The sequence below is a fragment of the Falco naumanni genome, chromosome 1 (assembly GCF_017639655.2).
Source record: "Falco naumanni isolate bFalNau1 chromosome 1, bFalNau1.pat, whole genome shotgun sequence".
NCBI classification, from domain to species: Eukaryota; Metazoa; Chordata; class Aves; order Falconiformes; family Falconidae; genus Falco; species Falco naumanni.
The window spans coordinates 14594525-14620305 of NC_054054.1; the positions used below are offsets into that span (position 1 = coordinate 14594525).

The window sequence follows — 25781 nt, forward strand, 5'->3', positions numbered from 1 at the left end:
ACTATGGTTAGTGGACAGAAGACTCGAAAACTAGGTGATATTTTATGAATAGCCTGCATAATGAAAAATGCTGATAAACTCATAGAAAAGTTACATGATACAAGAAATAAACATGTCCAGAAGGCAAATACCTCCTGTTGACTATGCCCTGGTAATCTCCAAAGGTTTTTGGAAAAGCATCAGCTCAAATTTCCTTCAAAATACAATTTGAGGCTCAAACTTTCCTCTTGCCCAGGATTTAATTTTTAAAAACAAAGCAATGTAATTACACATGAATTAACTGTAGTGTCCCCATTTCCATTTCATTCTTCTACCAGAATGGTTACATCCAGTGTTTTTCCTCCAGACTCCTCTGTATCCTGCCATAACCTCCCTGTCTAAACACCAGCCTCCCTAAGCAAATGGACTTACTGCTTAGATGCTTAATTCACCTAACATCCCCTGTACAAAGAAACACAATCTGCTACTCCAGCAAAACAGGTAAATAATGCTCACCTGTTAGAAGGTCATACATGAAAATAACAGAAGATCTATTACTGAAAAACAATTCACTTATCTAATCATACCTTTGTAACAGTCACACTGTCACTGTATACCCAAAGAAATTTGTCAGTAAAATACAACTAGGTTGTTTCCATATGACTGTTCAAGTGCTGGACATAAAAGACAAAAAGATGCAATAAACAATGTAATTAATTAATGTTCATTATTAATTGAATTAAACATAGCAAGGAGCTCCCTCACCATCTATAGGGAATAGAATAATTTCTGACATTTGTAATGCAGTACATCTTTTAAAAATTATCTAGATCTTCAGCTTTTAAAAAAAAAAATCCATTAAATGAAAAAAACAAAACAAAACAAACCCAGTGGAGATGGTTCCGAAGTCACTTTTTCTGTTTCTATTATACACACAAGAGTATCTCTTGGAATTAATTTACATCATTACACAAAATAGTTTTCCTTATTCTATCAACTCTTTTGGAGTGATTTAATCTTTAACAGAAAGTACAATGTTTTACTGCACTTCTGCTCCTCTTGTTTATTATGTATTGGTAGGTACTTCTAAATACCTGTGAAAAACACCCGGGGCTTTACCATTTCCACACAGTAACACAAGGGGCTTTTTCCTTATGTTGAAACATACAAGGCAACAAGCTGAAGTTATGATGGATTATTACCATATCTAAATGCAGCAGTTACCTTATTTAATTTAAGGTAAAATTCCTAACTAATTCTTAACTAAGATTATTACTACTTACAACAACAGACCTTTGCAATGAACTCTGCAATGCAAAATTGTCTCTTGAAAAGCTTTCAGTCAGGCTAGGTATTTGCAAGAGTTCAGTAACTTTCCAATATCTCTTCTTACATGACGATGGTAAACCAAGAAAGAAGACTGCATGGAATATTTGGAACTACTTCAGTGAAGGTTGGAAGACACAAAAGGGAAAAAAATTGGAAAAAAGTAAACTAAGATGACAGCGACTGTGAAGACCAGTAGAAAAAACATCAGATGCTAGAATGGAAGGGAGATCACGCAGGCTGCAGAAATGACATAAATAAGATGGTAAATCCTTCACAGATTTCTATAGCATAACCACCCTCCATATACCCAAGGTCTGCATCGCAATTCAAATGCATAGATCCTTTTCCAGAGCAGAGCTTATAACTTCAGCCAGACCCCTGTCCTGGTAATTTTATAGGGACTGTACCTGTGTGAAGACACACATTCTCACCTGTTCCTATATGCTGCTATAAAGTCCCAAACTTTGTACTGGTTCACCCACCCTTCTATACCTTCTGGGACATCAACAAATGTCAAATCTATCCTTATTCTATGGAGTGCACAATGATGGGATGGAACAAAAAACATTTTTGCAATCTGGGAAAAAGTCTTTTTTACAAGTGTCGTTTCCTTTCCTCAGCTTACCACCACCCCACCACCACCCCAAAAAAGCTATCTTACTCCATTATGTCAGTCAGTATACTCCCAAGAGACAGCTCTTGACACATCTACACCTTTTCAAAGCAAGCTTTATAAAACCCAGACAAGGCCATTTTCAAAATTAACTTTCACATTTTGGGGTACTTTACAACTATTGCTTTAAAAGCTTACAAACAGGCGCAACGTCAAAAATGTAAAGAGAGCCTGTAGCAGCAGTACATGGTTTCGCCGTATTTTCTATTTCTGTGGAAACTAGGTTCTGCTCCCTGTTTGAGTTAAGCATCAGAAGGGACAGAACTGTGATCTGAAGGCTGTTTATCTGCCATCTCAGTTTTCTGTAACAAGCTTCTAGAAGTGCTTATCTCCCAGGGTACCATGCCTCCTCCCCGCAGCTCCACTGGACTTTGAAGGGAAAGTAGGGCTACTTCCATGTGGATTTAAGTTACAAGAACAAAAGGATTTGACACTGTTCCCTTTTTATAACAGTTTCTTTAACTATTGTTTCCCCCATCCACCCACTATAAACAAACATTAGGCTTAACTGAACAGTACCTTCTACTCTGAAGCAACTGCCTTCCCCTTTCAATTTCTTATTCTTTATAATTCTTTTAAAAATAAATATGTTGCTAAGCTTTTTAGTTTCAATTTCACTGATAACTTGTATTGCAACATAGCACCCTTTTAGAGTTGTGTTTATATGCACACCTCCCAAACACTGATAGGATTCCTCTGGAACATTTTGGGCACCAATGCAGAAGGCACTTAAAATCCTTTACCTGTAGGACATCATGATTTTTTTGTGTGTGACTAGATTCAGCGAGGATTTCTGTACAACTGGCTTCATTTCATAGATTTGGGAAGAAGAACTACTTAGAATCATAACATTAATTTTAGCTTTAGTTAAGGTCTGTTTAATGTGAAGTGCCCACTTTACGCTGGCAGACAAATTACCAATGGGGCAACTAGAGAATGCATGAATGATAATGTACAGACAAGCTTTTTATTATTTATTCATAGAAAACAGTGGGTTTTGGTGTGCTGCTTTGAAAAATGTTCAAACTAGTAGAATATAATGAAAGCACAGTGAAAATTCTATTTCATTAACATTTAATCATAAATCGCTCTTTAATATAAAACATAAAATAAAAGTCTGTCATAAGCATTTAGGTGTAGGGAATGGAAAAAGTCTGCAAAAAGGGGAAAGGAAATATTGCAGTGGTTTTCACTGTTCCTGTTGTCTGTCACTTCAGAAGAAAAAAATAAGCAAAGAAATGACAGTCTTCAGCCAAATCTCACAACCGGTCATGAAGAAACCGCTTAGACAGCTCTCAACACCTTACATTTTACTGGCTAAAAGTATTACCAACATCTACAGACAAGGAAACAATTATTTTAGCAAAATCACAACAGCTCAGGAACAGTAATCTGCATCAGAACTCTGCTACCCAGGAAAAAAAATAATCATCAGAACTTCAAGCTTCCAGAGTAAATTCAAAAGCTTTTCCATGAAATAACTATCACCAAGTTTATAGTATAACAAGTATTCTCAAATTCCCCTTAGAGGGATACAAGAGCGGTGCACAAATACCCAGCTCTTACACATTACAGATCTTCAAGGTTTGTAGAACATTAGATCTTCATAAAATACTACGGATTATTTCTCTTTTCAAGATCTCTTGTCAGAGAGGTCTTATTCGTTACTCTATAAATACAAATGATATTTGACCAGCAGTAAATCAGATATTATACTACCAGTACTGATTTGAGTAACATCATACTGTCAATTAGCAAAATACATCTGCAGACACAGAGGATGCAGGTCACAACACTTTTTTAGGTTTAGACAACCTGCACATCCCTGACAAAGAACACAGCACAGCAGTTCTCTTTATTGAAGACCATTTATCAGCAACTGCTATGTGCAAGACTCGGAGCCTTTCTGATAACATAGGATCTTCCTCCTCCTTTAACTGTTCTTTCTTTACCTACCAAATGGCAGGCACCACCTGAGCAGAGCCTGTACCTGCAACCCCTTACACATTTCATTGTCAGTGGCTAGAAAAGCGTGACTCGTCAATGGCAGTCTTGCCACACTGAAATAATTGTTCAAGAAACAGTAGAAAATAAGCATCAATTACACTATTGTGCCTTCTTTCTCCCAACCATCATTCAGAATTCTGACAAGTCAGCCAAGCAACCAAAACTCTTGATACATTTTGCCATAAAGCAAACAAAAAAACCCCACACCCAAACAAAACAAATCTAAAAGCACCTTCTCATCTGCTTTGCTTATGTCCCAGGGGCTCCTCAAACAACCAGCTCTGCAGCCTGCTCAGGAAATGAGCATTTAGGCAACACAGGTTTTCCCAGAGGCGAGATTTTTTTTTAAAGGAAAATAAAGCCCTTGGAGAATGCTTCCTTTAAGCTGCCTTCTCTGTTTTACACTGATGTGGATCCAGCGCAAAGCCTCTGCTATTCACAACTGAGTTAGGAAGGCTGAAGGGAAGCAATCCTCCAAGCAGGCAGGTTCCAAGTCCATTTTTTTCCCAGTCAAGCTTTTTGCTACCAGGTAACCCTACCAAGCACTCTTCCACTGAGTTTTCTGCTGAACAGTATGATTTTGCATGGAAAGGAATTGACACTGTGGGAATGAAATGATAGATTAGAAGTGCTGAAACCGTCATTCTTAATTGTGGACCATTATCTCTTAACGCATCTATAATCCCAAAGTGAGCAACTTGTGATTCACAAAGCAATGTTACCTTGCTGTGCTGCATGTTGTGCAACAGTCAGTCATGAGTCTATGAACTAAATGCAAAACTTCCCATTTAATCGGAACAGATCCACACCACCTCTGGATGAAGGGCAAGCAGACTTATTACTGTTACCTCTTGGTGTCAGTTCTTTTCTTGCTTATTGTTTTTCCCCAATTACTGCACTTTATTTTTTTTATATTCCCCCTTCAAAAATGGTTTCTCTTCCTCCTATCTGGGCAGGTTGGTTTACCTTTGTATGGTTCTACCTAATCAAGACAATCAACATAAACTACCCCGGCATTTCTGATCTGTAGCTATCCTTAGCATTTCCTCTCTTCCATTTCCTCTGAACAGGTATAACAAGTGCAATAACTTTAGAAACAAAGTCTTCACAATTAGAGGAATGTAAGCTATTTCTGTTGACCATTCATTTCCAAAAAGTGCTTCAAACACTTTTAAAGGAGAAACAGCCTATTTCTTCTTGGAGTGTATTTATAAAAACCAAAAATTCTTACATATATTTGCAACTGAGTTACATAAGCTTCGAGATTATCTGTATTTTTTGTTCAGTCTTTATCAGAACTCCTAAATCACATCTGTTCTCAGTTAAGTCTCATCACAATTCTAATTTTGAACTTATGACCATTCACAGCAGATTTCACCTGCTTACTGCTCAATTCATGTTACATAGCCTTATTGTTTGCTGCAGCCAAAAAAACCCCAACTCCACCAGTTAGCTCACATAGCAATTTCTTATATCTTCCCAAAGTAACATGCCATTATATATAGATGGAAGTCCTCTTGAAATTTTGCAATCAATTTATCTAGTAATCTACCATCATCTTCAGGCTTACTACGTTGCAGTACAGATTGCTGATATTACATCACTATAGGTTACTTGATTGCTAGATCTCCCGTCACACTATTTGTTTCCTAAAAATTTCCAACTCATAGCTCCCAGTTTTTGGACCTTTCAGGATGAAAGGATTCAAATACTTTTGCTTGTCCACTTTTGGTGGACACTTAATTTAATCTTGACAAGGCAAGGATGTGATACATCCGTAGGTTCGTCAGAAACCCTTTGTGGTCCTAATTAATAAGGAGACTCTTAGGCATTTAACTTTTAAGCACATGAGCAATTCAATAGGCTTCAGGGACACAGAGGTTATGTCCATTTTCCACATGGTATAGTTGCAGCCAGGTTACACAGGTGCTGATGCTGGTGGCTACTTTCATGCTTATAATGCTTATCTTATTAGACTTTAATGGGTGTTTTTGACCACATAAGAAATTTCACTAGGACTTTGGTAAGTTACAGTACATACCAGTTTTGAAATATGCAGTTATAGTCTGATACAAGACTGACTGCCTGTTCTACATAGCGCAGGCAATGACAGATATTCTTAACCTTGTCCAAGGTGCTCCTTTATAGACTCCATTTTGATTTGCCTACATTTTAACCACACTTTCCATTTCAAAGTCTACTTTAGGCTGAAAAAATTCAGAAAGTTCCAGCTGAACCCAGAGTTAAAGTGGATGCTAGAACCAGCAATGGTGTACCCCTTGGGAATACCCACTGACACTCCCTTTGTGCATTCTGAATGCCTGAGAACAACAAATACTTTCAGGTATTAACAATTAGGCTTCGGGTGTTTTGGTGTCCAAGAATAGTGGACACATCTGACAAGTTTTGGTCTTAATACAGCAATTTCCCACCATGACATGGGAGAAAACAGTAATTAATATTTGTGAAAAAAAACTCAGATATTACAGAGACAACTGTCACAGAAAATCTTATATTGCGATTAGTATCTTTACATTCAGTGAAAAGTTTCTATCATATGCCATGAAAAATAAGGCCTTGTGTTACAGTATGAACAGTGAGTATAAAACGAAATATTGAACAGCTGCTCATTCCATGAATACCCTCCATCCAGTGTAACAAATGATAGAGGAGTCATGGCAAAAGAAGAGTTTGCAATCGTGCAATTAAAACCCTTATTGGAAAGCATATGCAAAACAGCTCGAGCAGCCTTAATTTTATGATTTCTTAACTTCTGACTGCTTAGCCCTTATATGTTTTTTAATGTTGAGAATTTTTTATTCCTGTAATTAGTAGTAGATACTACACAGGGAGAACTTCCTTCATTATCCAGGCAAAGGGCATGTGGCAAAAGGCCTATATAGTATTCTCAAAGCTCATTTGTATGGGTCTGGAATTTCTCACAGTCTGGGCTGCCATTTTTCCCACTTTATGTTCACAAACTCCCTTCTCGATATGCAGTAGCGTATGTTTGTGGTAGTGAGGGACAGATGCTCAATCTCAACAAAGATCAATGCGGCTCCAGGGAGCACTGTAGCATCTTTTCTTTGATATTAGACTTCGCTATCCTGAGGCTGTTCCTATGTGGCAGTTTATGAGGTTGCCAGTCTGTCTTTAAGATAGCTCTCTTTATCTTATTTTTTTAAATAAGAATGTATATTTAAAAGACATACCTGTCCAATAATAAGGGGCACTACAACAGTCATAAACAGCTGCGAGAATATAGATGTAAAAGGCACAGAGGAGGATGATCCAAGCTGCAAAATAAAAACATACCATTAATATCACACTTTTTCTTAGTATCTGCACATTTCATACATAGATATCACATAATAGTATATATTTTATTTTACACACAAAAACTTGGAAGTATGTGCACAAACTTGGAAGTATGTGCACACATGTTTAGTTGTTAAGTCCCAATAAAATATTTGGTATTCCACGATAACAAAACTAAAACAATCTCTGGTTGACTATTTTATAACCTAAGGTAATAGTTCCATCATTATTCATTTAACTGAAACCTTGCTATACATATATCCCAAGTAAATTATATAAGCATTTGTAGGATGAGAGTCTAAAAAGACAGGGAGTGAATCTTCCTAATTAGCTCAACTAACCTTATCATTTATACAAATATCAAGCAACAAAAATTGGTGTAGTTGTTTCAAGAAATAAATAAAAATTAAATAGCGAAGACATTCACGCTTTATTTCAGTGACAATAAAAAAAGAGATCTACTGAAAGTATATAACAATTGTTTCATTAAGACAACTAAACTGTGACAGGTTTAGTCTTCAAATAGATGATCTCTTTAATTATGACTGTAAAAGCTAGAAGTATTTTTTTAAAAAGGTGCAGGCAGAAAAGGTGAACAGAGTGGAATTTCTGCAACCTACTTCAGAATGCTTAGGTAAATATGCAGTATTTTTAACATTCTGATTGGACTTTTTTTATGCCAAGTCATGGAAAAATTTAATGTAATTTAACATATCTTTAACAGCAATAGAATACACATTAAGAAATATACAGTAAGAGGACTGAAACAGCATTGTCAGAGCTTCCACAGACAACCATTTGCTTCATGACGGTAAATGACGTAACATTGAGGATTTCACCGATCCACATTATTTTATATTTTACACTTCACTTTAAAGATCCTCAAAACAATGCCAGAATTCAGAATCTTTTAGCTCCATCTAAATAACGCTGATTTCCTAAAACATTCTCACACATGTCATTCTCACACTCAGATTGCGTTACACTTTTGATGCTTAACTTCCTTTCAGGCTACCTGCAGGCATGATAAGACAAGGTGATCACACAATCTAGTCACTTGCTGTAACTGTCGAGAAAAACCAACATACGGCCATAAAACCGGGTTTGGCGTGAAACCAGAATCTTTGGAAATTCAGAAAAATCAGAAATTTCACATACTGAAGTATTTTACTTTATTCAGAAATGTACAACTGTAACCTTTACCTGTTCTCTGATGAGAAAATGCCAGTTAAACCCCTCTGGCAGTGGTTTACATGTACATGCACTGCTTTTTCTAAGTGCCATTTGTACATGCACTGCTTGAGAAAATGGTGAACATGGCTACAGGCTGTCTATGTGAGCTAAGCTTTTGGTGCACGCAGATGGCATCAGAACTGGGAAACAGCAAGAAATTGAATTAACTTCGGACATTAGGAAATCATGGGACTTTGTTTCTTGATCAGCTTAGAGTTTAAAAGCAGACTGCATCTGCTCTTTCTTTAAGCATACTCCATCACGTGCTTTTTGTATGTCCCTTTCTGAATATGCTCTGGGTCCAGAGCCTTGGGAAGAATGTACAGGATATGGGTGTTTCCTACATATTACCTTAACTGGCAACATCAAGTAAGACTCAGTTTGGCCCTTTAATAAATGATAACATCTCATCCCCATCACCTCCCATCGTAACAATGTGTGCACAGAAGGCAGTTGGAGGGGACCTGAAGATGGTATCATCACCAACACTTTCCGTCTGCAAGTAGGATAGGAGTGAGAGCACCAAATTTAAGGAGCCTAACTTCCCAAGGAGTCAAGAGGGAGAAGGAAGGGCTTGCAGGGGGAGATACAGATCACCCACACGAGTACCTGAAGCCAGGCAGTGCAGCTCCTCCACTCCTAAGGGACACAGGGCTCTCTGCAAGACTCCTTATAGAAACTGGAGCAGAAAACTCCGTCATACCACTCATGATCTCCTTGTTGTTTTAATTCTTCTGAATTAAGTAAGTTCTGAAGTAAGGAACTTCTGAAATTTTAAAAGGTTCATAGTTTTTCGAACTGGTTTTGGACTTATTTTTTGCTATATGCTGAGGAGCTAAAAGCGTTACTTACTGTGTATCCAAAGAAGCTTTCTCAAGTGAAAGTGAAGATTTTAAAACTTTAAAATCTGCCTGGGTCACAGAGGAGTGGATCTAACCAAGCAGTCCGCATGCCAGGACCCTCTGCGTAGCTTCACAAAACTATGATACTTCAGCAGTGGCTCTTGTGCATTTTTATAAAAACACTGATTGGATTTCTCTTGCTACATGAAAGTTTTATGCTCAGTAGATGCATAATCAGTTTCTAAGTCAGGAATGAAAAACTGTTCAACAATATAACACACTGCTGAAAAAGGCAGCCATTCTCACAGCAATAATCTTGCCAACTTTTTAAAATATTACTTTAAATGCAATGCCTTCAAGCTGTGGATTCTTATGCACGTAGTATATATATATATATGGATATGTTTTGGTTTGGGTGTGGGTTTTTTTGCTTTGGTTCAGGTTTTTACATAATTAGAAACTGAATTACAGGTACTGTGCTGGGATGCTAGACCAATTTACCTACGAAAAGTAAAATTGTTTCATTCAAAGAAACAATCCTCTAATTCAGGATATCAGCATATGGTTCTTCACCTCAACTTCACCCCACCCATTCAGGTTCATCTCACCGTCATCTCCACCACCAAAAGGCAGATATTTCAGGTAACTGTCTCACCCTATCTACATTTTAAACAAAACAGAAATCCACATATCAGTCCAAAGTGTCAAAATTAATAAATCAATAAATTGTTCGTTAATCAACCTTTTGGCCAGAGGAAGTTAATTCTTCAACTACATTTGGTTTATAGGAAAAAAACTGCTCTCCTCCTTGGAGAAAAAGTCAAGTTTTTCTGCCTCTAATTTGACTCCTCTCCTGCACGATCCACACTATTTTTGATCCTGTTTCAGTTTTATAGTTGAGAACTATATTCTTCCAACAGTCGCCAGCACCTTCATTGCTTTCTCCAGAATAGCATGGAACTAGCTTTTTTCTTGGTTCCTTATGAGGTCCTAACACTCTGCTACACCACACCTGGGCACAGAGGCTCAAAGCAGTGTGTTTGCTAGGCTCTAACTCCCCCCCCCCCCTTCATGCACTGCTATGGTATTAGACCTCCCTGTCCCACCTATGGTACCGTCAGTACTTCTTCAGACAGACTTCTCAACTTTGTTCCCCTTCTGTGTATTATGACAATAACTTCAGCGGACTGCTTCTTATCAGAATCTGTTACAGAACATTTATAAACTCTTATATTATTTTAACCTTAAATCTATTCCCAGAGAAAGGCACAGAAGCTAAAGGCTGAAGAGAACTCAAGAACATCTTAACCGCACAGAAGAAAAAGACTTTCTAACCCAGACTTTGGACATACAGTGGCTAACCATGAGGAATCACAAATAATACAGGACAGACAGCTAATGGGTACACAATGTGACAAGGAGTCCCTCAACATTTATAGTATGCAAATTCATTAGGCTCACAAAGGTAAGCATCACACAGACTCTCAGGCATTGCCTGGGTTCCAGACTTCCTTTGAACTTGGATATGTTCGTCACATCCATTTTGAGAAAGAGAACTGAGGAACAGAGGAAACAAAAAGATTGATATAATGTTAATCAAACCTTCTTGTACATTTACAAATTAAAATATTCTGTCTGAATGAATCAATATGATTTTGCTCAGGTTTTAGTTGGATCAAGCTAAGTTCTGTGTTCCATTTGCTGTCACGAAACAAAGTTTTTTAAAGGACAACCTAGATGATCTGCATTGCACCAAAATTAGCATTTGATCATATTTGGATACCCTCATCTCCATGTCTAAAAAACGAACCCTTCTTCACAGTCAAACAAGAAATAGCACTGTAAGAACTTGTATAAAAACATAGAATCAAACTGCTGATTTATAGCTGTAAAAAATAAATCGGATGGGAATCTCTTATGGAAGGTAAAACACCATTTAATGAAAAAGCTATCACAAATTTTCATGCCACCATATTGTCTATGCTTATCTTAGAAAATTTTGAAACAGAAGTTTGATACTGTAAAGTGATCGTTATGTGCTGTTATGGATAGCAGCATTTCAATTAACAGTTTATTAATAAAAGCCAGCCCTGACTGAATTGACTCACTATTCAAAAAAAGATCCTGAAAATTCTTGCTTAGAGAAAGGCACTTTTCATTTAAACAATCTGAGTGATTCCAGAAGGACAACTCAGATAAGCAGGAACTGCACCTTCTGCAAGTGTTTGCTGGATATGGCTGTAATGAAAGAGAACTCCAGGCAAATCTTTCCAAACAATTCTGTCACAGTGCAGTATTTCAAATCTGACCTGTAGCATTCTTGCTAATTTAGTTCTAGACCTCTCTTCTCAAGAGAGTGACTGTTTTAAAAAACTACTGACAAATTATTTAGTGTGTTTCTTTATGAGTTTGTGGTAGAAATGGTGGCTTATCCTTAATTGATAGGCAAATATAGCAATCACTGGTTGTGGTAAAAACAAAAAGCAAAACCCAACCAAAAAAAGAAACCTTCCTTGCATAAAAACAAGACAATTCCACTTCCCAGACTAGGCTGTCTTCATAAGCCAGATGCTCTATTCTCATCTTTCTGGCTGACCAGGCAGGTATCACCGTGGGTGTTCCCATGTCTACTGCCAGTGACTCAGAAGAAACACACCTCCTACCACTCACACCAAATTACAACTCAGTGTCATGTGTGCTGCACATCCTGAGCCCACTTTGGAGGCAGCTGTCCTTTGGGGCCTTACTCTTCCAGTGTTCTGCAACTAACATGTTTCCTCAGGTTGTGTCTTTGTGCTCTTCATGCACCACCAGCCAGCTTCAGTCGTGCCATTTGTTGAGCGCAGACAAGGAAGCGAGGCAGGGGTGAAAACGGGGCAGAACTGAGGGGGAGGGTCACTGGCTGCTCTTTCATGTGAGACTGAAGCTTTTCTTTTGCACCTTCAGGTCAGGCTACTTTGATACCTGTATTTTTAAATTGTGTGTTCAATGCTGTATCATCACTGCTTCTGCATCCAGTCCAGATACAACTGCCTTAGAGGCCTGCCTGGACCACCTCATGCGCTAAACCCTTTATATGTCCTGTTATGGACAACAGCCCCATTACAGAAAGGACATGTAAGGGGATGCATTTTTGGAAAAGATGCGGATGGAATCCAGTTCAGTAATGAAGGACAATGAACAAGACTGACCAGCTGAACTAAGCCCTCCCTTGCTTTGGACTCTTTTCCAGAACCTTTATCCTGACCCAGTCACAGTGGTATGTGATGTTACAGCACAGAAGTATGCACATCACCTTCAGTAACCCAGGTACTTGGCTAATGGAAATGCTTTGCAGTGAATACACTGCAATGAGAAGTAACGGTAATGATTCTGAGGCTCTGGGAAGCAGGAAGTGTCTGCGCTACTCCATGGGAATGGTGTTGATGGGCTCCTAGGAGTTCCATAGCACCCAGCTCTAGATTTCTGGTAGGAGGTCAAAAAAGATGAAATGATCATTCCTACATAACATCTCACAGCAGTCTAAACAGAGCTGGCAGCTCACTAGGATGTTCTTCTTACCTAAATGCTCTGCATATGAATAATGCCTTTACAGCAGTGGAGTATCTCAGTAAGGCAGTTTTTCTAAAAGATGCCAACTCCCAGTGACTGACGAAGAGTCATTGGTATGAAATTAATCCAGGTAACAAGTGACAGGACAGGAGGAAATGGCCTCAAGTTATGCCAGGGGAGATTTAGGTTGGATATTAGGAAAAAATTCTTCATGGAAAGGATGGTCAGTCATTGGAACAGGCTGCCCAGGGAGGCGGTGGAATCACCTTGGAAGTGTTTCAAAAACACACAGATGTGGTGATTAGGGTCATGGTTTAGTGATGGACTTGGCAATGCTGGTTTATGGGTGGACTTGATCTCAAAGGTCTTTTCCAACCTAAACAATTCTCTGATTCTATGTATTTAGATTTAAAATAAAGCTTTTAATTTTACCTATCAAAAACTGCAAGTTGTCTGTTGCTTCAGAGAAAGGGGCTAAAGGTACAACAGAGTTCAAGTTCAACGGCTTGGCAGTCATGTATTTTACAAACAGATCTTTCATTGTTATTCTTAAAAATTAAAGGCAGACACAAATCTCTAGTTCTGCTAAGGAAAACAGATGTTCTGGTCTTATGGTACATTTTGCAAATTCTTGCATATTCTATATGCTTCTATGGCCCTGGGAATTGATTTGGCACAAATATATAAAAAAATAGCTGTCTACATACACCCTCCAGTTTTGTTCCCCCCCCAAAAAAATTTCAGCATTTCATAATCAGAAGTGTTGAAAAAGAAAAGCTGACAATCTCTTAACTTTAGTATTTGCTTTCTCCCCCCCTCCAAACCAGGCAAGGAGACTGTATATTTTGGCATTCCCTTGTTAAAGGAATCACAGATGCCTAATGCCATTCCAGGTTCCCCTATGACACATTAAACACCAATCCAATCCAAACATACCTGTTGATTTTAAAGCCTTTTATAGAGCTGTATAAATAACCATAGGTATTTTTAATCTAAAATATACCAGAGCAACTCTTCCATTTTACCATGGTACCACAATCTTGAGGGCTAATGTAAAGGAATGAGATCACACATAAAACCCAAAGGCACCTAAATAGGAATTAGATGATTAATACCCTTGGAGGGCTGAGACTTAAGGACTAGTATACAAAAGTTCTGCTGCAAACAAGGGGTTGACTAACTGGAAAGAAATAAATTAGTAAATACAGGATAATTAAGAACAATGAATATTATGTATCCATGAAAAAGGCAGCTGTGACATACCAGAATAACTAAATCAATCAAGGCATGGGATACTTCTGACACTGCACAAAGCCTGAATAGGTCCTTGTGAAGAATACTGTGCAACTGTGCACAATTCTTATTACCTAGGCTCAACAAGGAATTAAAACTGTAGCAGGTACACAAACCACCTCAGAATAAGGGATTTATTTGGGGTTTGTTTTTTTTTTATTTATTTATGTGTTAAAGGTTAGAAATGCATGGCTGGTTTAGTCTAGTTGACTGAAGACTGAGGGAGAGGATACGATTGTACACTATGTCTGAGCCAGGGTGATAAATTTCAGAGAGGTGCTATTCAGGTGTGTGGTAACATTGGCAACGAACGGGTAAAACACCTGTCACAAATATTGGATAGGTTTCTGCTCAGAGACACAAGTCTAGTGTTGCAAGGGTGGAGGGGGGGCAAAAATCCTTACTTTTAAGTTGGATCACATTCAGTTTTGATGTGAACTGCACAGCATGGAAGAGGTGGACTGGATGCTCTTGGTATCCTAGTTCTATGATCCTGTTAAGGTATGTGGTTAGTTTCTGCTGTGTAGAAGCAGGATATGTACTTAAAAGGCTCCCCTAGAATTGCATAGATGAAAATTTCAAGAGCAAACCAAAGTAGAAGGTTCCCTCATGGAAACATTACATATTTTAGTCTTCTACCAAGACACACTTACAATATTTTGTGTGTGTCAAGAAGAGAAAGGAAGGACCCTGTGATTCTCTGACTGTTATTTGTATCCAATTTATATAGCAAAGCCATAAAAGGTGAATTTGAAAAAGGAATAAAATGATTAAGCAAGTATTTCATGGCAGCCATAAAAAGGTTCTGGTTAATTTTAAAGGGTTTGGATCAGTTCAGAGAACTTTGTCTTCCCAATGATTAAAGAGAAAGGAAAGGAAACGGTGAGGTAAATAACCAGGTAGAAAAAATGATGCAGTTTAAATCTTCCACATGAATGAGTTGATCTGTTAACAACTCATGCACTATTCTGCTTCCCTTCCCTGCCCCCCGCCCTCTTCTCTGTAATCAACCTTTTGTCACATACTAGTGAAATCCATTAGCTGAAACTTCCTTATCAACTTTCAAAGCTTTGCAGCTACCAAAATATTTGCATATTTAATGATTCATTTGGCTAGTATCGACTCTCATTTACTGACTACTTGAGAGGAAAAACACGGCAGTATCTACAAATCCTGTTCAAAAAAAAAAAAAAAAAGAAAAAAAAAGAGGAATGACGGGTCTTTTTAATAAAAAGATTTATCTGAAATACATGGGAGTGGAGAAGGCAAAAAAATTTTATATCAACAACTTTTAAAACAATGTTTTAATTTAAGGATTTTGAGTATAGGGGAAAGCTTTTAACTCCAGTATTTCAATCTGCTAGTTTCTTTCACATCCTTATTCACCAGTCATTTTATTTCACTTTTCTCTGTGATATTTGCATGTAATTTCCTTCAGTTGTCCACTCCTGAATTCTTTCAGCAATACTGCTTTCTAGTACTTATGGTATCACTGCTACAATGCCACCATAAAAATACCTATTATAAAATTCAGACATATGAAAGGGCACCAAAAAAGAAAACATCACTGAATAAATCAAGGAAAGGAGCAAGCTGATAAAGCCTTGGGAAGATTCCATGTTGACACAAATGTCATAGTAGTCATCCTTGGTAAAACAGCAAACACGAGAACAACGCATGACAGTTACATGGAAGTTTTTGGCAAGTGTATTTTTAAAAATACACATGAATTTTGCATTGGGTCTTTAACATTCCACATTAACTGGTTTGCATGCATACTTCTGAAGAATGTAAAGTACATAAAATGTAAAATACTTACTTATTTCTAACATTTTCTTTGATGGCTTTCAATAAAAACACACCTTGATTCACACACCTTGACTTTTGTCACTTTGATAGCTAACTGGCTGTGCTCCCAGCAACTGAACAGACCACATCTGTCAGGCGTCGAGTCTCAACAGCAAGGGTAATACCAAGAAGGCAGCAGAGCTGGGATACTGTGTTATAAATACCACAGCATCACATTTGGCTCCAATAGGTGTGCGAATGACTGACTTCTTGTATTTTGATACCAAATACAATCAACAAAATCATAAGCTTGTATGGCTTGGTAAAAATGCCAGTCTACACATGCTCAACTGACTTTAAGGACAGAGAAGACAACCCCATCTCAGTGCAGCTGGAAAGCAACAGAACTATGTTCATATGAGAAAGGTGACTATGCATCATCCTTTTACATGGTAGTATAGTATCTATGTTCACTCTGCTTCCAGGCCTCCATCCTGTGCAATACATAGGCATATGAAACCCCTCAATGAAAATAAACCTGCATTCATACATATTCCTCTTTTTCATGACCAAAGTTACAACCTAAGGACGTGTGAGACGATACAGCTACAACTGTTGCAGAGTGCAGTGCTCCTGAAGTTCTGTGTTTCAAACAAGACATCATAAAAAGGTGCTGACATCTCCAGGTTATTAAAGAGATCACAGCACTATTATCTTCACAGTATGATGACACCTTTTGTTTAACTGTCTTTTAGTACTGTAAATGTGCCCAAATGCAGCATACTTAAGAATTCAAACCATAAGCTGTTATTACAAATCATAAAATGTTATTATAATTGCTAAAGGAAATAACTAAACTGAACATAAAGAGCAAGTCATATAAGTAAAGATGGACAGTCATACCCAAGTGACTAACTTCCTCAGCTGTTACTTAACCTATCTGTACTCACTATTCATTGATAGCAATATAGTTATTTCCCCAAAAAAGTTTAGCCTACACTTCAATTTCTAGTTGGCAGTCGTTTGGGTTTTTTTTCCCCCAAAGTGCCTTTGAGAAAATAAAACTTATTTCTTTCCTTTAAAAAATGTCACGATCAATCTGTTACCTCTGGCTTCAGCTAAGTATATGACCTCACCAGAGGAAGACTGACAGCATCCTTCTCTGAATGTTTTGGCACGCTGCCTCCTGATCATCACGAATGAAACTGGAGAACATTGCGAAGAAATGCAAACAGCATAACCTCATGTTAACTTGAAACTGATGTATCTTATAGCACTTTGTTTCAACATTCCAGCTCACCGCACAGATGAACTCTAATCAATTATATATAGTTTATGGGACATTGCCCATTTATAGTATCTTTGCTGAGAATACAACACATTAACTGTTAATAATAAGGGTTAACACAAGGATGATGTTATTGCAGATTAACGCATCTGAAAGCAAGATTCAGTAGTTTTTTACTAGCGTTAATCAGAGCTATCTGTGGTGAACCACTATTCTTTGAATTCTAGCAAGGCATCCTTAGAAGGATACAGTCTGGTAATTATGTGCACATTATTTAAGGTTTCATTTAATCAATTAGAAGCTCTTAGAACGCTTTTTTTTGAGTAAGCTTTACACCAGAAGTTTCATAGTAGAAATACACTTTTCAGAAGCATAACTGACAATCTTATGTTTAACACCATTCATTTAAGATGATATGTTTTTGCATTAAATGCATTATTTATTATAAGCTTCAACATGCCTTTATCAATGTTGTTTAGACAATTTATATTTACGTTACTAGGCAATTATGAAGAGAAAAGGCAGTTCAGAACATTATATTCTCTGGTCCACCTAGGGCAAAATTTAACCCATCATCACTTCCACAGATTAAGCTGTATAACAAAACCAAGCTAACAGACAACAATGTAATTTATTTCTGGCAGCACTAAGGGTATTTCTCTCAGTGTATACAGGGAGACTAACAGGATCGCTAATACTATGTTGTATGCAGACTATTACAGTATGACTCTGTGGAAGAGTTAATGCTCCTAAGTACCAAATCCAGGAATTAAAATTCACTGAAAGCATTGACTTCAAAGGTCCCTGAATGGTATCCAGAAGCCCAGCTCAACTACTGCTGAGGTAAGGGACAGCTTTATCTTGAAAGCTGAAAATTCCACCCTTTATTAACTAAGCATTAAGGCTAAGCTGCATGACTAAACTCAGGAATGGTCCATAAAAGATAACCAGGAAATTACTGGTCAGTGTTTCTCACTCCACAGTACCACATGAAATGATCAAGCAGCAAGTTGTAAACAAATGAACAGAAGCTTGTGAAATGTGTGCTTGAATCCACCACATGGTGAAGAGGCCAGAGGTATCAAGGAAACTCAAAGGAACTTTAGAGGTTCACAAGAAAAAAAGGATTCAGCAGTACAAACCACTGACTGCCAGGATACAGGAACATGCATCAGGGTGTGCACATTTAGTTCACTATCCTAAATACCCAGCATTGGATACACTGAACTTTCAGAGAAGGTGGACCCCATCATAGTAAGATGTGCTGCTGGGCTGCCCAGAACGGCTGCTCTTCATGTGTCAAGTCCTCAGGAAAGACCTCAAGAAGTTTTAAATATTTATATACCCCAAGAGAAGTTCTCGAGTTTTGGGCATTGTGACAAAACCTGCAGGTTTTGTAACTTCCCCCTATCCCCTGACTAGTTTGTTTATCACTCCAATGAAAAAATAATTCATGTGTGTATTTTCCACAAGAACAGCAGCTTTGAGTCATGTTAGAAACCGCACAACAATTAATATGCATTTTACGCGCTTCTCATACAAGTGTCTCCAGGGCTGGCAGGAAGAACAGAGGCATACGCTTTGCCTTCCTGTTCTTGCACACGAAGTTTTATCACTTCTTTTGAGAGGTAACAGTGAAAACTGCAATTTATGGGACAGAGTATCTCAGCTGCCTGGGGAAGTGGTTGAGTCACCATCCCTGGAGGTATTTAAGACATGTAGATGTGGTGCTTCGGGACATGGTTTAGTGCTGAGCTCAGCAGTGCTAGTTGGACTCAATAATCTTAAAGGTCTTTTCCAACCTATATGATTCTATAAAGTCACCAAAGGAAAGATCTTTATCTTGCTTTAAAAAGTATGCAGATCATTCCTTAACATTTCAGTTTTACAGAAAATATCCCTTTTAGCTATGTAGGGCACCAAAACTCAGCAAGGTATACCAGGGTGAAAGTTGTCAGTGAGCAAAAGCAGGAGCTGAAGTTTCAGTCACCTGAACACAGGCACAGGTCTGGGTGAGTGCCTGTGGAAGAAACACATCTCCATACAGGAGGGAAGAGTACAGGAAAACAGTGAGGCAGACCATCTGGAATCAATGAGTTCAGTGCAAGAATAACAAAACACCCATTTTTCTTAGAACAGTTATCTTTTTCAACCTACAGTAAGTCTATGGTCCCAATCATATCAAGAAAGCTTTGCTGGTGTGTATGGATATATACGATATGGTCAAAGCAGTTCTGGTGTAAACATAGTTACATCAGATGGATTACAATTTGTTACAGTAAAAAATCTTCCCAACACAGATTTACTGAAGCAGCAGTTGATAATGTTACAACCACTCTCACAGTACTGTTTATCCCAGTTTAGTAGACACTGCTATACTTGTATACAGTACATATGCGGCTCGAGCATCCCTACCATAAACAGCATGCCACTTGCATGCCACTAACAAATTGTTTCAGGCTAACTTCACATTTACCTCACCTTCCAATGTGCTGGCTTACATACAATGCCGTTAGTAAGATAAACATAAAAGACAACGTATACCTCCCCTGAAATCCTTGAAGTGTTTCAGCCGATTTTCCCTGCTCTTCACAAAGCCGCAGTCCTCAGTAACTTGCACCACATCATAGCATTTCTGCCAGCAAATCCTCAAGCACCAAGACTTCCTAACTGACAAGGGACTCACTAAAGCATCACTATCCATCTATCAAAACCTTCACTGTATGCTGGCTAACACCCATATCTTTATAAAACATGAAAATAAAACTCTGTCTTCTCCTTGCCCTTCTACTATGAACTGTAAGGAACCAAGGCCCTGACTGAAAATGTAACAACTGAAAAAGAAATCTTGGAACAGGAACAAAGCAGCATCATATTTAGTGATACACAGGGGCTCCAGTAATTTGTCTTGCTGCTGCTGCTATGTCACTAGCTTCCACCACAAAAATACCCATGGGCTTAGATGTCCAAGAGCAAGGCTCAGTTTATCTGAACAGTGCCTTCTCAACTGGCCTGTCATACATTTTGGACTAGTACAATTTCATCCAGCTCGTGTATGTGAAAGCTCTCCAAGAGATCTCCTGAGTGATCACCTTACCTGGCAAGTGTTTGTATTTTACCCAGCCTAATAGCATATGGTTTTACAATTCTGCAAGAATAATGGGGTCTGGTCCTCTCAGAATGAGGTGCAGGTAGCGTTCACTGTGACATGCTTTGATGGCCTTTATGGAAGGCAGCTTATTTAAAATACTGACCAGAAAAATCTTCCTCGTTATTTAAGCATTGTTAAATCACCCAAATTTATATCTTAAATATGCGGTCTAATAGGTGCAAGATTACCCAGTAAAAAGACGTTTTAAGATCAAGATACTTACAAAAAGCAAAAGCAGAAGTGGAGTTATTACAATGCCCTGGAAAAAACAAAAGAAACAAAAATAGTCTGTTAGTCAGGGAAGCAGAATAGCCTTTACTTCCTTGTACCTTAGCGCATGGAAATACGCAGACATCATTCAACATCATAGAAATTAAGTAACAAGAAGTTCAACTCTGTTCTTCACTAGGCATGTTCTTTAACATCTGTATGCCGATCATTTTATAAGCCATACACAGTACAAAGTATCTTTTTTTACCTCTAGCTTTCCCCATTTTGCACCTATGAGCCTCTATTCTGAAAGATCCAATATGCAGTATAGATAATTTATTTTGAAAACCATATTGCAGCTCTTCCCTTGCTATGCTGCATCTTAACTTCACTAAGCTGCTCCTCTCCTTAGGGGGAGACTTGTGATCCAGTCCCATGCTACCCAGTCCCAGGTCCTCTTCTGAGCAAAAGCTGCATCAACCATGATGAATTAGGTGTCACGACTGTGTAATGTAAACTGATATTCCCCAAGGAAATGAGCTGAGATCTCAAAACTCATTTCACTTGATTAGACTTTGCGTCTCACTGGTAGAAGGCGAGTCTTTCATCTAATTTAATCACACAGGACTACCTCAGCTTTCCACATCCCCCAGGCAGATGCAAGCAAAAAGATTTGTTGTCTTCACTGACAAGGAAGAGGTTTAAAGCTGATCATTGGACAAAATAGAGGATTTTAAGTTTCACGAGAGCAAATCCTAAAATGAGTTGTTTGGGTTGGGAGTTAACATGACATCCATCAGTTTCATAGCTGCAAAGAGCAATTCCCCATCATCCTTCCATCTGAATTCAATATTTTATTATTGCTTAATAAAATTCTATCATTAAATGCATGTTAATTCACAAAGCTTGCACAGAAGTTCTCTAAGTCAAGACCAGACATGTTCATCCAGATATGTCTCAAGAATAACTAGTATTTCAGCTATTCACAAACATTCTTGTTTAAAGGACAAAAATCCAAAACTTGCTCACATCCATCTAAAAGGATGCTTATTTTCTGATTTTAGCTCCAAGTAAAAAACAATTTAAAAAAAAGCAGTTGTCCCCTGCTTTTCATTTAACCTTGAGAAAGTAACACAGCTTTACTTCAATCTTTTGGAAGCTAATATAAAGAAAAAACTTATATGACTAGATTTGTATTTGCTTTCTGGGTCCACAAAACGTCACGAATCCAGACAGCCCACTTGACACCGAGAGTTCCTATTGCGCTCTTAAAAAAACTGCAACAAGTAAATGCCACAAATGAGAGCAGACAAGAAGGACTGAGGAGGTAACAGTTAAGCTGTGCAACTTGAAGGCTCTGCAGAATTTAAAAATATATTTTGAAATAAATAATATATGCCATATCTGACTGCCCCACAGCCTAGCTATCCATAATCATTTATCTTTTTTCAAATGTCACAGCTGAGATAGATCATAAAAGACCAGAAAGAAAAGCCGTAGATACAATAAGAATTGCTTCAGGGAGTCACTCACTGTTTACAAGGAGGCCTAGACCAAAATGCAGACAACAGTTATAAAGAAATATAGGTGTTAAGTATACGGGCTGTAGAGGAAGAAACAAAAGTTGAGTAAGGGAGGAGGCACCATGAGCTGAACTAACACATGTCTACAGTAGCATCTGTGATGCTGAGAACAGAGAACTGACAGTAAGATCTGTAGAATATGGATGCAACACAGTCATTTCATCAGAATGAACAAATTCCAGCTCCGCTACTAAGAACAAATGAGCCAGACTTTCCCCTTCTTCTCCTTTCCCCACCGACCACTACACTGCGCAGCTCAAATATTACCAAGTGCCAGAGTATTCCCTAAGAACCCTGTAATTTTGGGACGGCAGAACAGCGCTGCAGCAGGGTTCCGCCTTCAGACCTTCGCAGCAGAAAAGAGGAGCATGGATGGAGCTGGAGGTGAGACATCAAAAGCATCCTACACTCCAAACAAACATTGAGTGTAGGGAGAAGGGAGCACGCTGCCAGCTGGTGAGTGCAGCCAGCTCTCCTCCAAATCTGAAGGAATTGATTCAGTACTATTGGTCATTTCTTACGCGCTTCATGGCTCAGTACGTTTCACAGCACTTTTAAACATTACAAAAAAATACAAAGGTAAAAAAACCAAAACAAGCAGCCTTCCCCTGTATCTTGTTGATAAATAAAGGTGGTATCCTTCCTCTTTAGGATGGGTCCTGGGACTTATTATGTATTTGCTTTAGAAGCTTAGTGATATTAACACAATGGGCAACAGCCACTGCTAATTCAAAGTGTTATGTCACAAAAGGATACCTTATTTCTGTGACAGTAACACTTCTTCATAATTCTGTAAGTGGAGAGGAAGAGAATCCTGGTATACTACATAAACAGATTCCTGACTGAGCTTGTAGAAGACCCAGCATTCAAAAGGTCAATTCTAGCAGGTATTTCCAAAATTTTGCTATTAAGCCTGGTGATCTTCATAATCAGAAGCAAGTGTCCTGTTGCCTTACCACAGAAATTATTTACAAGTTTGAATTCTCCCATTTACAGCACATACGCAATTCCCTGGGAAGCTAAAAACTACCTGACAGAACAGCCAAGTTCATATTAAAAAATAGATGCTGTTGCTGAATCAGAGTAATTTTATGTTAATGTTTCATTTTGATAAGGAGCACCTGTCTGAAAAACCATAGGGATTACATTAAAACCAAAGGGGTTTTTTTTCAGCCAGTGGTGCTGTGGTGACTCTGGTCGTTTATGGGTACAAGCAAGGCAAGACTTATTAGGGGAAGGAAATCTGTTACCAGACCAAGTGATGGAGTTGGTAAAGAACAAATTTGGGGCATGTAAAGCCCATTTATATGTTACCTGAAAACACTGATGTTCTTTTATATGCAAAAGACCTTCTTTTTAGGGTTTCTGTTCCAGATTTGAAGGCTTTACAAGACTACAGTGTATCTGTCTAACAAAAGGTTTTACCTTTCCTTGCACAGACTGCTTGCTTCAACACATTACCTCTTCATTAGAAACATGCTCCTCAATATGCTCATAAGCGTTATGTGACGCATCCCAAGTCATAACCGCTAAAGAATAATATATAGAGCACATGAGTCTAAAGCCTGCTGATAGAAAGTACAGATGAAATTTAGGTTTTGAAGACAAACCCAAAATCCAATTCACTGAGAATAAAGAAAAGGTGGAAGGAAAACAGTTATCCTGCACAGTCCAGCTCACGCACTAGCAGAGGCTTCACAAAGACAAGTGTATTCTGGCAGTGGCCACCCGGGCAGTGCAGCTTTCTGAGACTATGACAGGCTGAAAAGTGCAAAGGGAGTTAGAAGCAATAGTCTTTTTAAAAATTTTTAAGTCCACAGGACACTAACACCATCAGAGAGAAAAAAATAACTGAATTTGACTACGCTTTTCCCTGCCTTGCTTTCCAGGTAAGTGCTGTGAAATACATGGGAGTAGGAGATAAACAGATTGTAGATTAGCACTTCCAGCTGAAGCTGAGCATGTGCCCTTGAGAATGCAAGGTCATTACACAGTTTTAGCATCTTCAAAGTTCGGGTGGAGTGTTAAGCTTTCCGACTGCTGCCCACAACGGAGTCAAAGTTGTAAAGTGACTGCTGTTTGCTATCAGCAGAAAAACTTTCAAGAAATCCATTTACACCTCTGATGTGAAAGACTGACTGAATATATTTCAATGATTTTACTTGGAAGGAAAGAAAAAAAATCTCAGTCTGACCGGAGAAATTGATACAACACAAGAGTCTGAATAGTCAAATAACTGTTAAACAGATTTCTTTTTACAGCAAAGATCATGAAACATGTCTTAATTAAGAGAGTTTAAATACAGGTTTGTGTGTTTGAGCATGTGCGTAAATGAACACTTTAACAGCAACGACATACTTGGAGATCCATTTAATTGTTACTTGCCTTGTACAGGTAAAGATGTTAAGAGGTTTTCTATAGGTTTCATCCAGTACAGCATTGCTGTTGAGCAGATATTAAAAAGTGTTTATTCTCCAAAAGAATATGTAGAATCAATACATGTAATTGGCTGCCAAATCAGACAGCAAAAGGAAGTAACATAATGGATTTGAAACTATGATGGCAAATCATTAAGAAATTATGCAAATAGTAAGAAGGTGGGCACAGATCCAGAAGGACACATGGTAGAAGACGAGTAAGGATTATGGTAATGAGGCATGAAATACATGTGAACTTTCCTTCGTTTCCTTTACCCACAAATTTCCCATGCAATTTTTCTTCATTCTTACAGGTCATCAGTATAACACGCATGTGGCAATTATTAGTGAAAAAAAAAACCTTAACCGAAGTCATGCATGATTTGTCTTAAGCAGGGCTAGAAATAAATTTTAAAAAAAAGGGTTTTGTAATCAAGGTTCTGAACAAATGTGTATTCTCTGAAATCCATTATCTACTTCTGCTTAACTCTACAGATGTTCTTGAACACTTCATCAGAGCAAGCCACAAAAGGAGCAAAAGCATAAGCAGCATTATGTTATGAACTGAATAAAAATTAGTAAAAAGTTAACTGGGCAGCATTTCCACTACTACCAATATGGTAAAGTGCGAGAAAAATTACCATGAACTCTGGATAATTTTTTGGAAGACAAGCATGAATGAGAACTGAAACTCAATCTTCATCTGTGTACAGCAGTATTTCTCATACGGTTTTATTTCAAGAGTCACTGGCACTTTTTGGAAAGAAAGAGCAATCAAAAAAACCCAGCCTGTCCCCCCCCCCCAATAACATCTGTGCAGGTTTTCCAGTTACATGACAGAGACTTTGCCTTGAAACATATACTTCTACTTTTTCTTACATCTTTTGTTTCCTTGCTTTTGGGCTTAGACATGTGTTTTTTAAAAAAATACATATATTTCACTTTATTTTTTGACAAATCTGCAGACAACTTTATAACGTTTTACATTTCAAAACAGAGCCTTGCAACTTACCTTTTTTGGAACCATGCAGAACCTCTCGACAGACACCACAGAACAAGATAAAAACCCCTACACTACATAGACTTAGTTTGTTCCAAACCAGAACAGAAAAAAACAC

At 38.1% G+C, this 25781-nt stretch overlaps 1 protein-coding gene across 7 annotated transcripts in view; it reads right to left on the reverse strand.

The window, feature by feature from the left end:
• SLC10A7 (solute carrier family 10 member 7) overlaps positions 1-25781 on the reverse strand; it is a 153528-nt gene that overhangs the window by 33249 nt on the left and 94498 nt on the right. For 4 of the 7 annotated variants that reach the window (XR_005826069.1, XM_040582273.1, XM_040582295.1 and 1 more), the window contains exon 6: positions 7201-7284. Coding sequence is in view for 4 of the 7 variants with exons in the window: in XM_040582273.1 (XP_040438207.1) it covers positions 7201-7284 (84 nt within the window). In the remaining 3 variants the exon portion in view is untranslated. Of the gene's footprint in view, positions 1-7200; positions 7285-20676; positions 20713-25781 lie in introns of those variants that run through there. The other 3 variants (XM_040582282.1, XM_040582320.1, XM_040582315.1) reach the window with 3 other exon arrangements.